This window comes from Panthera tigris, chromosome F3 (assembly GCF_018350195.1).
Source record: "Panthera tigris isolate Pti1 chromosome F3, P.tigris_Pti1_mat1.1, whole genome shotgun sequence".
NCBI lineage: Eukaryota > Metazoa > Chordata > Mammalia > Carnivora > Felidae > Panthera > Panthera tigris.
The window spans coordinates 66812211-66827355 of NC_056678.1; the positions used below are offsets into that span (position 1 = coordinate 66812211).

The window sequence follows — 15145 nt, forward strand, 5'->3', positions numbered from 1 at the left end:
TCCATCCATGGACATTTGGGCTCTTTCCATCCTTTGACTATTGTCGATAGGGCTGCTGTAAACATGGGGGTGCATGCGTCCCTTTGAAACAGCACACCTGTATCCGTGGATAAATGCCTAGTAGTGCAATTGCTGGGTCGTAGGGTAGTTCTATTTTTAGTTTTATGAGGAACCTCCATACTGTTTTCCAGAGTGGCTGCACCAGCTTGCATTCCCACCAACGATGCAAAAGAGATCCTCTTTCTCCGCAGATTTGCACTTTCGAAGGAGGAAAAAGAATGGAGAATTTTATACCAAATCCAAAAGACATCCTCAAACATGCAGGGACCCAGGGAACTTAGTATCCATTAAACCTTCCCGAACAAGTTATATGATGACAAAATCCAGCCAGCCAAAATATGAATCGATACAAAGGGCTCAAAAGGAGCCCCGCCTTGGCTGCAGGCTAGAGTCTGGGAGCTCTGAAAACAGGCTCATTACTAGTCATCTCTCTGGACCCATTACATTCAGAACCTCTCAGATGTGGTCTCAGAATCTCTCTTTTTTTTTTTTTTTTAACACATCCTTAGTTAAGAATATTGTACACATAGGGTTGAAAACCACTGAATCAGATATGAAAACAAGCCTAATCAACTGTGAGAGTTATGGTCACAGAGAGTGCCAAAGGTGTAAAAAAATATATGTAACAAAGAAAAGCTAGTTGGCCAGATGGGGAAAAAGAAATAAAAGAACAAGAATTTTCTCATGGTTACTACTGTTATTTCATAGGGGAGCACAAAAAACAATTGACTTGATACATTTTGAAAAATTAATGACAGCTGTCAAATTTTCCATTTTGTAAGCAATATCTGAATACTTTGCAGGCAGTAACTTCTCATTCATGGATTACAGTTCACCAGCAGCCCATGAAAAATCAACAAGTAGACAGAAGAGTCACATAGGATACACGGGGGAGTTGTTCAGATAGAATAACTGTAGGGGCACCTAGGTGGCTCAGTCGGTTGAGCATCTGACTTCGGCTCAGGTCATGATCTCACGGCTTGTGAGTTCAAGCCCCCCATCGGGCTCTGTGCCAACAGCTCAGAGCCTGGAGCCGGCTTCCGATTCTATGTCTCCCTCTCTCTCTGCCCCTCCCCTGCGCGCTCTCTCTCTCTCTCTCTCTCTCTCTCAAAAATACATAATCATTAAAAGAATAACTGTAGAATTTAGGATTAGGAAGAGACAAATAATAAAAATGAGCCTCTGCATTTCTGTGACTATCACTCATGACAGTGTGGGAGCAGGAGCTCTTACCTCCGTTAATGCAAAGGGAAAAGGGTCCAAAGTTTTTGAAGAACGATCTAGCATAATATATGGTTACTTGAAATGTTCATATTCCTCACCCGAGAAAGTCCGCTTCTAAGAACTCATGCTCAGAAGCTCACGTGCAAATGTACCATGACGTGTATGCAGGACTGTGGGACGTGACATCGTAGGAGAGCTGGGACATAAACACCTGCTCGTGGGGAACTGCTTCAGTGTACCGTGGTGAATCCATGCACTGGAATGCTTTGCGGTTATTAACGTAATCGGGCAATGTTTATCCCAAGTTAGCAAATTGTAGATGTCAGAGTTGCATTTTGTGGCGTGTGAATCGTACCACAGTAAGTTGGATCTCTAAAAGCAAATGAGGTAGATCTTTAAGCAATGACGTGGAAAGATGCTCGTGCTGCGTTCCTGAAGGAAAGACCAGGCCATAGACCAGTGCGTATATTGTGGTCCTGTGCATGTGCGTGCCTGTATGCTTTTATGTGTCTATTGATGTGTTGATATGCATGAGTGTTCTGGTACAGGGAAAGATCTAGAAAACGTCATCAATACAGCGCAGAGGTCATGTCTGAAAAATGAAAATACAAGAAATGTGACAAGATACGGATGTCAACTAACTTACTTTTCTTCCCTCAGTCCCAGTGTCCCGCCCCATCCTCACCATCAGGAGGCCCAGATCCCAGGCCGTGGAGGGGGACGTGGTGGAGCTTTACTGTGGGGCCTGGAAGGGCTCTCCCCCCATCCTGTACCGGTTTTATCATGAGGACAACGCCCTGGGGAGCAGCTGGGTCTACAACAGAGGAGGAGCGTCTTTCAAACTCCCCCTGTCCGCAGAACATTCTGGAAAATATGCCTGTGAGGCCGACAATGGCCTGGGGGCCTGGCGCAGTGAGACAGTGTCACTCGACGTCAAAGGTGAGTTGAGTCTTCCAACTTGGGCCTCGTTTCCGACGCGGCCCAGGCTCTGTGACGTCCCTGGCTGTGTGAGTCACGGGTCTCCTGTCCCTTTTTTCCCCCAACTGTCTCCTGACTTCTCGGCAGTCCCTGTAACCTTTGCCTTCAGGCCCCCAAACACACTGGAGACTGTGTATCCCAGTGCTCTGAACTGGATACAGCACCACATGGACCTTATTGTGTCCTCAGACCTGAGGAAATCATCACTGGGCTCTGATAATGTCACAAGGTCACTAAAGACCGAGGAAAACAGGTTCTGGTTTGAAACGTCTTTCCTGTGGAGAGAGATGTTCAAACAGCATGAACTGATGGTTAACTGTTTTTCCTCCCTCAGTCCCAGCGTCCCGCCCCGTCCTCACCGTCAGGACGCCCAGGGCCCAGGCCGTGGAGGGGGACGTGGTGGAGCTTCGCTGTGAGGCCCAGAGGGGCTCTCCCCCCATCCTGTACCGGTTTTATCACGAGGATAACGCCCTGGGGAGCAGCAGGGTCCACAACAGAGAAGGAGCGTCCTTCAAACTCCCCCTGTCCGCAGAACATTCTGGAAAATATGCCTGTGAGGCTGATAATGGCCTGGGGGCCCGGCGCAGTGAGACAGTGTCACTCAACGTCACAGGTGAGTTGAGTCTTCTAACGACAGCACAACCAGGGGCCGACCGTGCCCCCAACTTTCCCGGCGGCCCAGGCTGGAGGTGCCACGGGGCCGTTTGCTATGACATCACAGCAGGCCCTGCCCGCACAGCCTCCATCTGGGAGGTCTGGACTCTCCATTTCCAGGAACCTGCACCTTCCCCTTGCTGTGTGTTCCCCAGAAGCCATCCTGCAGCCACTGTGACCAAGAACGCCCTCACGTAGAAGTAAAGGCTTTCAGACCACAGACCGCATCCTGGTCCACAGTGATGGGCAGGAAAGGACACTTGACATGGGCGCGTCTCAGCCCAGAAGAGGCTGGGGTGGGGTTTCCTCTGTCTGTCCATCAGGACAAAGGCCGCCTCACTGTCTCACTGGCCCTTGAACTTCCCACTGGCTCCTCCGGCCCCCTCCCGGAGCTCTGGCTACGAGACTTGCCAGAGCTTCTCCCGACTTTGTCCCCGCCCCTATTGCCTGGGGCTGGACCACCGTGTCCCAGTGTGTGCACCTGGCCCCGTCGCGGGCTGGCCTCCCCGAGATGCCCCTTTCCCCGCAGGGCAGCATCTCACCCACAGCTCTGCCCTCCATCCTGCCATCAGGCCATGGCTCTGATGTGTAGCCGCTGGCGACTGGACACCACGCCTCGTCACCTGCTCCACGCCAGCCTGCACCCCCCTGCACACGCGCCACTCCAACAACCTGCCCTGCTTGCTGCTTCAACCCCTCTGGCCACCACTGTCCTCAGACCCCAGCAGAGCCCCAGTTCACCGACCTGTCCGCTCCCTCCCGGACGCTGGCCCCCGACTCCACCGCCATATCGCTTGTCTTGGTGCCCACACGGTGACCCCTCCGTCCTCTGCCTAAGGCCCAGAGGAGAGGCCTCTGCCCTCCATGAGTCTCCACCTGATCCCTGGATTCTGTCTTTCTCGCATTCCCGACATTTGCACACCGATTAGCCCTTTCTGTCCTCCTCCTCCTCTCCCAGTGTCTCCCTCTCTCTAGGACCTTTCCCCGGACATTTATTTAGCATGATGAGTCAGGACCAATCGGATTACCTCACAGCCCTGTACAGATACACTTAGCGACTTCCTGCGGCTGTGTGAAGGGGGGTCAGTGTCCTCCCCGAGGCTCCTCGAGCCCAGCCTCCCTCTCCTACTCATGCCACCCCTCAGACCGCCTCTCGCTGCTGCTGCCACCTTGTTACAGTAATTCCAGGGCTCTAGCCTTCTTCCAACTCAGGGCCTTTGCACATGCTGTCTGCCTGCCGGGCACGCTCTGCATTTTCCTCTTCACCTGGTTGATTTCAGATGTCCCTGTGAGGAAGCGTTCCCTGACCAGCCCCTGCGAGACCGGGTCCCTGGGATGACACATTTCACAGCACATTAGTCTCCACTTTGCATCAGTCATCGCTGTGTTCGTTCTGCACCTGCCGTTCACGTGATCGCTGCCTATCCCGTCCCCTGGATTGAGGCTTCGGGAGGGCTGGGACGGGGTCTTTCTCGTTCTTGAATCCCTAGCACATGGCGCACTTCCTGGGACTTACTCAGTGCTCCATTAATTTTGGACGAGTGAATGACTATGAAATGAGCTAATAAGGTGATCAGTACCCATTCTCTGTGGACCTCGTTTCCGACGCGGCCCAGGCTCCGTGACGTCCCTGGCTGTGTGAGTCACGGGTCTCCTGTCCTTCCTTTCCCCCAACTGTCTCCTGACTTCTTGGCAGTCCCTGTAACCTTTGCCTTCAGGCCCCCAAACACACTGGAGACTGTGTATCCCAGTTCTCTGAACTGGATACAGCACCACATGGACCTTACTGTGTCCTCAGACCTGAGGAAATCATCACTGGGCTTTGATAATGTCACAAGGTCACTAAAGACCGAGGAAAACAGGTTCTGGTTTGAAACGTCTTTCCTGTGGAGGGAGATGTTCAAACAGCATGAACTGATGGTTAACTGTTTTTCCTCCCTCAGTCCCAGCGTCCCGCCCCGTCCTCACCGTCAGGACGCCCAGGGCCCAGGCCGTGGAGGGGGACGTGGTGGAGCTTCGCTGTGAGGCCCAGAGGGGCTCTCCCCCCATCCTGTACCAGTTTTATCGCGAGGACGTCCCCTTGAGGAGCAGCTCGGCCCCCTCTGGGGGAGGAACGTCTTTCTACCTGTCTCTGACTACAGAACATTCTGGAAACTACTCCTGCAAGGCCAACAATGGCCTGGGAGCTCAGCGCAGTGAGGTGGTGTCACTCAGTGTCATCGGTGAGTTCGTCCTGCCCCACCAGCAGCACAGGCAAGGACCGGCCACTGGAGGGGAGCTGAGGTCCTCCCCCCGGCTGCCGGGACGGCTCGGGCCCCCAGTACTTCCTGCCGCCACAGCCTCCCTCTGTGCATCCAGGATCCTCCCTGTGGTTTCCCCTACAAGAACCTGGACCTTCGTGGCCACCCAGCCCAAGCGGTCTTCCTCAGTGGCATCGAAACTCCTCACTAAAAATGCAAAGGGTTTTTACACCATAGACTATATTCTGATCTGTGGTTAAGATTACAAAGGGAGACTATGGGTCTCTCTGCTCCAGAAACAGGTTTGGCTGTTCCTTGTCCGGGTTTTTCTCTCCTGACCCACCCCCCCCAAGCCTTTACTCTTATGCTTCTTTTTTTTTTTTTTTAAACGTTTATTTTTGAGACAGAGAGAGACAGAGCATGAACGGGGGAGGGGCAGAGAGAGGGAGACACAGAATCCGAAACAGGCTCCAGGCTCTGAGCGGCAGCACAGAGCCCGACGCGGGGCTCGAACTCACGGACCGCGAGATCATGACCTGACCCTATTCTTATACTTCTTTATTACCAGGAATATAAATACGCCTCAGACTTCCATATTAAAAACTCCATATTAACATTAGCTCTGTGCGTGGCCTTTTAGGAGACACAACCAGTCCACGTTTTTTGTTTTTTTTTTTTACAAAGTGAATCTTAAAGCAGTGGGGCGGCGGGAGAGCAGCACAGAGAGGTTAGAACAGGACAGCATGGATGCCACGAGCCACCCTCCACCAAATTCCTCCGTTCTCCATGCTGCCCTCTGACCACTTGCCATTCAGTGTTGAATCCAAAGGGAAACGGCTTCTTGTGAGCTCTGAACCAGTTGTGACAGCCCTACAGACCGAACCTCCAACCTCCTGTTCCGGGGGACCTGGGGGAGGGTAGCACAAGTATGCTAAGGGCCATAGAGGTGAGCGTTCTGGTCTCAGCTCTGCAGGCAACTAGCCGCATGACCTTGGCCGAGCATATTTCCCCGTACGTTGACCTCGATATCCACACCCATAAAGTGGGAAAATCAGACTAGATGGCCATTGTGGTCATCCCCAGCCCTAAAATTCTATGATTTTGGTGCACAGTGACTGTGGAGTATTTTGGACTCAAAGTTTCCTGGAAGGAGCTATTCAAAAGGAGAAACTCCAGAGACTCTTACACACTTACCTCTCAGATCCACCATGCAGGCGTGTAACGTGAGCTAAATGCCACTCCCTCTCTCTTCACAACACAGCGGACCACGCATCGTACCCGCCACACTCAGTATTCCTGACGTTCTGCTCACCTTCATGCCTTTGTTTCTATGATTCCTTCACACGATGCAGGCTATTTCTGCTGCTGCCATCACACCTGAGGGACTCCTTGCCTGGACTCCGTGAGTTATGTCTTAGCTCTGCGACAAGGGTACCGATCACAGAGAACTGCGGGAAAGGGAGAGATTTCTCACCACCACCGCCATCATTGTCCTTGTCATTGTCATCATCATCATCCTCACTGAGCCCTTGCATGTGCCTGGCCCTGTGCTTAGTAGTTGGCATGCGAGATCCCATTTCATCTTGGAGATAAACCGCCGTTATCCCCAATTTGCAGGAAAGCAAGATGAGACTCAGGAGGTGGGAAGCAGGCAGTCTGCACACAGCTAGCGATGGGAAAGCCGGGCTTCCATGGGCCTGCCCTAGTCTCCACCGTGGCATTCCTTCATCCTTCGTGGCCGTGTTTCAGCACAACTTTCGAGTTGTTAACAATTCGTTATTCTGAAGGGATGCATAAATCTTCGTAAGAAAACCGACGGTACAGCAGGGAGAACATAAAAAGTGAAGGTCTCCACCTGCAGCCACACACTTTTATGTCCGTGTACTTCCAAGATATAAGTACTGTTAATAGTTTCATGGGCATTTTTCTAGAAGTATTCAAATGTATTATAAATATAAAAGTATAAAATTTTTCACAGCATCAGATTATACATAATGATGCAACTTGCGTTTTTCACTTAAAACATACATCTTGGCTTTAGTTTAAAAAATAGATCTTGGCTATCTCTTGTGTTTCTTTAGTCAGCCAACCAGGCTACCTCTAGTTTTTAGCTATTATAAAAATTCTAGCATAGAAATCCTTGCACAAAGACCTTTGCACATCTGATGTCAGTATCCCTAAAGGCAGCAGTCTTAGAGGTAGATTTTTGGGTCAAAGTTGATGTGCGTTTTGAACTTGGCAGGTGTGGCCAAATCACCGTGCAAGAAAGTGTCTCAAATTTGCGTTCCCGTCTAGAGCATCTCAAGGCACCTGTTTCTCCATAACTCTATCAGTATCGTCTGTCCTTTTAAGTTTTGCCCATCTGATGGGTGTTTTCATTTGTACGTCTTTAATTAGTAACGAAAACAATTGTTCATTGGCTATTTCAAGTTTTTAGTGATTCATACCCTTTCACACTTTTCTATTGGGTATTTTGTGCATTTGTAGATTAAGGTCGTTAGCTTTGTCTGCCGTATGAGTTTCAGCCTGTTTTCCAAGATCAAGATCTGACTTCTGCCATTTGTTTATAATTACTGCTCCTTTATGGATACATTAGAAGTAGGAACTTCTATTGGCTTTTGTCTCCCTCAGTCCCAGCGTCGCACCCCACCCTCACCCTCAGGGCGCCCGGGGCCCAGGCCAAGGTGGGAGACATGGTGGAGCTTCACTGCGTGGCCCAGAGGGGCTCTCCCCCCATCCAGTACCGGTTTTATCATGAGGACGTCCCCCTGGGGAACAGCTCGGCCCCCTCTGGAGGAGGAGCGTCCCTCAACCTCTCTCTGACCGCAGAACATTCTGGAAACTACTCTTGCGAGGCCGACAACGGCCTGGGGGCCCGGCGCAGCGAGGCGGTGCCACTCAGCATGTCAGGTAAGTTTCCTGTTCCCAGGCCACAGATGTGGACAGAATACCTCCTCCAAGGATGTTCTGGTACCCCTGCTGATGTTTGACCAGGACGTTCTCAGGGGCAGGTGCGCAAAGCTGGGAGTTCTCTAACTTGTCATTTTCTGAAGCGTTTCTGGAGTGCTGGTACCTGAGTGGGAGCAGGAGGCCCGAGAGGATCGTTGACTTTAGCGCTCACTGATGGGCTCTGTCCACCCTGGCCCCCCACCCTTGCCCCAGCCTCAGACAGGAGCTTCCTCTCAAAGAGAAGAGCTGTCTCCTGTGCTGCTGCCTCGGGAGTCCTGGCTCCCCAGATTCTTCCCCTCCTCCTCCAGGCCCGGGCACCATCTCCAAGGGTCAGGGCAGGTCAAGGCTACAAGCCTCTCCCTCCAGCTCATGCGTGGGCTCTCCTCTCCAGGGCTGACCGGGAGCAGAAGTGGCCCCATTGCTACGGGTGTCACCGGGGGGCTGTTCAGCACCCTGGGCTTTGGGGTCGTGGCCCTGCTGTTGTATTGCCGGCTCCCAAGGAAAGCAGGTGGGTCACCTCTGCGGGAGCCCCTGCCCTCCCCGTCCTGTCCCCTCAGGCTCGTGCTGAGCTCTCAGCCGCTGCCCCCACCACCATCCCGGTCCCCCCTCCCCCTCCTGGTCCCCCGGAATTCCTCTTCACAAACACAGAGTTCCCCAAATAGCCCTAGTGCGTGGAAGATGCCCAGAGGAGAGGAGTTTATCCAGCACCATACCCTTGCGTGCGCTCCCCTCTCCACCCTTACGAGGTCCCCAAGGATTGGGAGGAAGAGAAGGAAGACCGAGAAACGGGAGTGGGGACAGAAACCCAGTGGGGCCTCGTGACTTGCTGAGTGTCTCAACGGGCAGTGTTGTCACAGCCCATCAGGTCTGCTTCCCCCCTGCAGCCATCGAGCGTTGCTCTTTACGGAGCCCCCTTTCACATTGCAACTCGGCCCCTCTGGAAGCCAGGCTCAGGAATTTTCATGCCATCTGCCGCCTCCCTCGGGCTTAGCAGAGAAGGGTCCGCCTCATGGAGCCTGCCCCTCCCTGCGGCCGTGCTCCCGGGCAAGGCCCCCTCCTCCCGTGGCTCCAAATGCTCTGCTTTCCTTTGCAGGAGGAAGGCCGACCTCTGACCCCTCCAGGTAAGACCCGGGCTATGATCTCGTGTGCTCCGGGAGATGCCCGCAGGGGATAAAAGTTGACCTGGGTCTGGTGACCGCTGAGGACGCAGACAGGTTGTGCCGCCTGCACACTGTGGTCTCCCTTGGCGTAGGTCAAGGCAATTCCCAGGTAGCAATTCACTGCTGCCTTAGCTACCTGGGCCTCCTTGCGTCAAGGGCCAGTTCCTTTTCATTTATTAACTTGTACCCTGCACCATGGTTGCCTTGGCTGTCTGCGTGACCGCTGTAAACACTGGATCCATCCGTGCCCGAAGCTAATCTTAGCTCAGCCGGCCTGGAAATCTCTGAATGTGAGCAACCTAACCCACACCTGCCGTGGGGACAGCCGAGGAGATGGAGTCACGCGACTTGGCCGTCCAGAGAGGCGGTCTGCCAGCCAGACGCGGAGCCAGTGAAGAAGGTTTCCCATCTTGGATCCCGGCGGCTGACCTTGGGAGGCACGCCGCAGCTCAAAACCCTCTCCGGGCAAGCCCATGGCGGCAGCATCCTGACCATGGGGAGTTCCTGAGTGCTCATCATGACTGATTCCTCTGAGATGCGGATCTCTCTGAGAGGGGAGGCTTTGGAGCCAGGTTCTAGTTCGCCCTGTCTAGTTACGCGGTCTTGAGCAAGTCACTTTCTCTCTCAGAACCACCATTTTCTCCATCTATAAGAGAAGGATAATAATAGATCGCCCTGACACTGTTACAAGCATCAGCACAGTGCCCGGTATTGTCACGTGCCCACCACGTCCGGGAACATGTTGCAATTTGTAACGTACTCGTTCATAGCAGCAAACCACCCGGGACGCGGTCGTCTGTGTCTCCGGGCTTGGCAGCCACCTTGCCCAAAGACCTGCCAATGGGGCACGATTATTACGTTGGCTCCTTCATCAGGGCTCCTGGGAGACACGGCCGTTTCTGTCCCACAGGAGCCCTTCAGACTCCGACATCCGAGAGCCCATCTACCACAATGCACCAGCCTGGCTGGAACTGCAGCCAGTATACAGCAATGGTGAGGAGCGAGGTGCCCCTGTTTGGGCAGCGAGCCGGGGCTGGTCCGGCAGGGGTGGGGCAGGAGAGGACGGGGTGGGGGGGGGGCCGTGCGGACGCCCAGGGGACACGTGTCCCTGCAGAGAGCGAACTCCAGCTGGGGGAGGAGGAAGTAACTCAGACCAGAGGCAAGAGCCTTGCAGTCTCTCAAACTGCAATCTCTTTCCAGTAAATCCGAAAGGAGGAGAAGTTGTGTACTCGGAAGTCCAGAGGATTCCGCAGGGGAGCAGACCTGCAGGTAAGACCTGGGGACCCTGGGCTCTGACAGCACTGGCCGCGCGCGGCCCCGCCTCCGTCCTGCGGGCAGGTCTGGGGCAGACCGGGCGCGGAGCCGCCCTCACGCAGGGTCGCCCTCACCGGCGCCCGCCTGCCCTGCTGGGGTCCCCGGGCCCACCGTGCGGTGCCGCTCTGCCATTCACCACGGACGCCGCGGGATGGCCTGAGGACCGGCTACGCCATCAGGGCTTCTGCACTCGCAGCTGTCTCGGGACACAGGGCTACTGTCCCTGTCCTGCCTCTGTCCGATTTCTACTGCTGTCGTGGCAAATGGCCAGGAGCTCCGGAGGGGTGGGGGGTGGGGGGGAGGAGAAGTCAGACCGGCGTCTCCCTGGGCCACGCTCCTTTCTGGAGGCCCCGGGGGAGAAAGTATTTCCTTACCCTTTCCTGCTTCTCAAGGACACCCCCTCCTCGGTCTTCAAAGTGCTACATCTCTGACCTTTTGTCCCAAGTCAGGTCTCCCTCTGGGTGCAGCTGGGAAACGTTCTCTGATTTAAAGTTCTCAAAGTCCCACCTGGATTAATTCAGAATCATTTCCCCTTAATCTTTTTTTTTTTAATGTTTATTTATTTTGAGAGAGAGAGAGAGGGAGAGGGAGAGAGAGAGAGAACATGAGCACGGAAGGGGCAGATAGAGAGGGAGACACAGAATCCCAAGCAGGCTCCAGGCTCCTAGCTGTCTGCACAGAGCCTGACGCAGGACTCGAACTCATGAACCTCGAGATCACGACCTGAGCTGAGGTCTGACGCTTAACCGGCGGAGCCCCCCAGGCGGCCCGATCCTTAATCTTAATCACATCTGCAGAGTCCCTTTTTGTAAGGTCACACTCACAGGTTCCGGGAATCAGGACATGGACATCTTGGGGGCATTATTCTGCACCCCCACACTGTCTCATGGGGGTGAGAGAGCAGATGCGGAAATGCCATTACAGCAGCTTTGAGGGTGACTGACCGCTGGTGGTCTGGCTGTGTCGTTGCCCGCTCGTGAGTGGTCTGCCAGGACCGGTCCCAGCCCAACCCCTCCGGCGTCAGGGAGACAACCCGCTCCCAGCTGCGCTCCGTAAAGAGTGCTGTGTGACTCTAGCCGTTCTGCTTCCCTCTCTGGTTTTCCGATCCTCTTGTATAAAGTCAGATGAACCGTGTTTGTGCCCATTCTTGGTTCAATGGCGCACCTGTAACACAGGGACTCACACCCGCTCACAACCCCCTTTGAGGCGAGTACTGTCTTCCCTCAATCTTGGAAACGAGGGAACTAAGGCAGAGGACCTGAAACGACTGGCCCGAAGTCGCAAAGCAAGCACATCACTGAACGGTCTGTCTCCGGAGTCCCAGCTCCCGACTGAGCTCTGCTCCTCGGTGTGGCTCCAGGAAGCCTGGAGGGCCACACCGAGCCACGAGGACAGAGCCTGCTTGCAGACTGCCCTATTCCGTTCCAGCTTAAGACCGTGTGCAAGTAACGATAACGTCTGACGTCCCATCCACACGTGTTCCGAAGTCCCTGTGTGCCAAGTAGTTTTAAGTGCTAAACGTGAATACGCCATAAGCGTGCACACGTGTGCGTCTGCACCGTACCTGGCACACAGCAGACACGCGACACGTGACAGACGCTGGAAGGTGCGCGCGCACACGTGAGCTCACGTGAGGTCACAGTGACCCTGGAGGCGGGTGACGTTACCGCTCCCACCCCGTGGACGAGACCACCAGGGCAGAAGCGGCGGCCACCCGTCCGAGGCCACAGAGGGGCACAGCGCCCCGCTCGGTCAGGGGCCTGCGCTCAAAGCACTCGCAAGATTAGAGGGAGGTTCCTGCTCGCGGGGACCCAGGGAGCGGCGTGGGGAGCAGAGTGGGAAGTGAGGCCGAGGAGGGGCCGGGCCCGGCCAGAGGCCAAGGGCTCAGGAGAGGGCCCCGGCGGTACAGGGCGGCTGCCGCGTGGGTGGGGAGAGGCGCCAGGGTGGGACGGGGACACGGGGGCTGGGGCACGGGGAGCTCCGGGCCTCCTTTGCCGGCTGACCAGTGCTCTTTCTCCCTCAGCGAACCCGGACTCCGTGTTAGGGCTCCTCCGGACCCACCTGCCCCCCCATGGCCAGGCCGCCAGCTACCGGCCTTCCGACCCCCCGGGCTCGTCTGTCATCTACTCCCAGGTGAAGGTGGCATGACCCTCGGCCTCCGTGGCTCCTCAAAGCTGAGTCCACACACACGCCCCGCGTCCCAAGCCATGCTGGGGGGCAAGGACATCGGCATGGGGTGACTTGAACGGGTCCAGGCCCCGTCCCCTGGCCTCTGCCCTCGCTGTGACCGGAGCACGGGACTGTGGGACGCTGCCGTTTTGCAAGTGAAAGTCCGTGCACCTCACGGGCTTTCTGTCTGGTGACACGTTGCTCCCCCCGGGGCCATCCCGTCCCCTGGCTTCCTTAGCGGGCTTCGGCCACGGTCCCTGTTCTGGGTCCCACTCCCGTGCACACGCCAGCCGCTCCTAGTGGAGCCTGCTCCGGGACTTCGAGGAGGCCACCTGCCCCCTTCCTGTGGACACCCGTCACCTGTAGAGACCTCCACCATAGACACCTTCTCCCCCTGGACACCTGCCCCCCCCCCCCCGCCGCGGACACCTGCTCCCCTGCAGCTCCTTTCTTCAGCGCTCTTCTGTCTGGTGGGGCTACCGTGGCACTCTACCAAGTGGGGACGGGCGCAGCTGGCTGTGGACCTCCCTCCACACCATGGGGCTGCATTTCCTGCCTCCCACCTGCCTGGGACGTTAAGGTCAGCCCCTGACAGCACGAGAGCTTCTCCCCTGCATGCGGGCCCACACCCCTGCCAGTGGGCTCACATCCCCTTCCCGTGAGCCCTCCGGTGTGGGTGCAGGAACGCGTCTCACCTGCGCAGAGCTCCTGTCGGGAGGCTCGCCCTGATCCCCGTGAGGACACCTGCACATTCCGACAGAGGCACCTCAGAGCATCGGGGGGACGGAGGAGGCCCGACAGGTGGGAACCTCGACCGGGTTCTGGGTCAAGAAAAAGCCACAGGAGAAACTTCGGAGGCAGTTAGGGAAAACTGAATATGAACTATATATTACTGATACTATTGAGTCAATAACCTGGCATTACTTTAAGAATATTTGAAAATACCTGAAATACCTTGAAGTGATTCAGTAAACATTTTTTCACGTGCATGTTAGCGTCTGTGTTCGAGTGTGTTTGTCTTCGCGTGCATTTGTGTGTGCGTGTGTGTGTACAGAGAGAGCACAAACGTGGCAAAACCCACAACTGGTGAATGCAGAGAAGGGCATACGGCATCGGTTGTATCATTCTGTTAACTTTTCTGAGATTTCATTTTTTTAACTAAAACATTGAGGGTGGAGCCCGGAGCGCGTCGGACCCCGGGTGTCGGTTGAGGGGCGCCACCCGGGCCGGCCCCCCTCCCGCCACCAGGGGCTCGGGAGGGAGCCCGGCAAGACCTGGAGGAGGCGGGCGGGGATTTTGCAGTGAAAACATTTCCCTTCCCCGTCGCTCCTCCCTGAGGCTTTCCTGGTGGAACAGTTGGCTCCCACCATCGGAGCACCTGCCACGGGCATTGGAGGGGCGGGGCTCGCGTGGAGGGGCGGGGGGGGGGCGGTGCCCTGGCGGGGTCTGGGGCTCGCGTGGCAGGGAATTCAGACGAAGTGACTTGCGGAGGGGAGCGGGGCAGAGAGGGGCTCTCGGCTTCGGGTGCCGAGGGACCTGGAGTGGCCTCTGACATGTTTGCCCTTCTGACCCGCTTTGGAGCTGGAGTGTCGAGGGACAAAACCCCACTGCCGGGGAGCTCCCGGGAGGAGGCCGCACAGAGGTCGAACGTCGGGTCTGGGGGAGCACCCTGCAGTGGTGGGGTCGGCACGGATACTCCTTCTGCCCACCTCACCCCTGACCGGCTGCGGGCTTCAAGGGTGAGCACGACGGGCCCAACAAGAAGCTAGGGAAACGCTGGAATTTTCCCCGAGCACCCCTCAGGCTTCCCCAGTTAGCGGGTGATGATAGATCTTTACCGGGGCCCTGTGCACGGCCTGAGCACCGGGATCTGTTCCCTTCCTCCTTCCCCCCGCCCAGTCGGATCCCCGGGTCTTCTCTGGAGGCGGAGGCTGTCCCTGGGGCGGGCTGCCGTAGGTTCCAGCCCGGAGAGCAGGCGGCCGGCCGGCCCGCTGGGCTCTCTTGCCTCAGCTTTCCTAGTTGTTTCTCCAGAGAAACAGAACCAGAGGGAGATGCAGAGACATAGGTGTTCATTTGCTGTCAGGAACCGGCTCGTGGGGCTATGGGGGCTGACGAGTCCCGAGATTGGCAGTTGGCAAACCGAGCACTCAGAGCTGGTAAGGTTTCAGGCCAAAGGCCAGCGGGTTCGAGAGCCCGGAGGAGCCGACATTTCAGTCGGAGTCCGAGGCAGGAAGGAGCCTGATGCCCGCACTCGGAGCTGGTCAGGCAAGAGAAGTTGTCCTCTCACTCGGAGGAGGTTCAGCTCTCTTTGTCCCAGCCGGGCCTTCGCCTGATTGGACGAGGCCCACCCACACTCAGGAGAACAATCTGCTTCACTCCAGCCGATCCAGATGTTAA

General features: G+C 55.9%; 1 protein-coding gene across 1 annotated transcript in view; it reads left to right on the top strand.

The window, feature by feature from the left end:
* Positions 1-13731, top strand: part of FCRL5 (Fc receptor like 5) — a 37399-nt gene extending 23668 nt beyond the window's left edge. Inside the window, exons 8-16 of the mRNA XM_042975563.1 lie at positions 1945-2223; positions 2597-2875; positions 4860-5138; positions 7788-8066; positions 8497-8613; positions 9199-9226; positions 10176-10258; positions 10466-10534; positions 12603-13731. Coding sequence (XP_042831497.1) covers positions 1945-2223; positions 2597-2875; positions 4860-5138; positions 7788-8066; positions 8497-8613; positions 9199-9226; positions 10176-10258; positions 10466-10534; positions 12603-12727 — 1538 coding nt within the window. The 3' untranslated portion in view covers positions 12728-13731. The remainder of the gene's footprint in view (positions 1-1944; positions 2224-2596; positions 2876-4859; positions 5139-7787; positions 8067-8496; positions 8614-9198; positions 9227-10175; positions 10259-10465; positions 10535-12602) is intronic.
* Positions 13732-15145: the final 1414 nt, after the last annotated feature.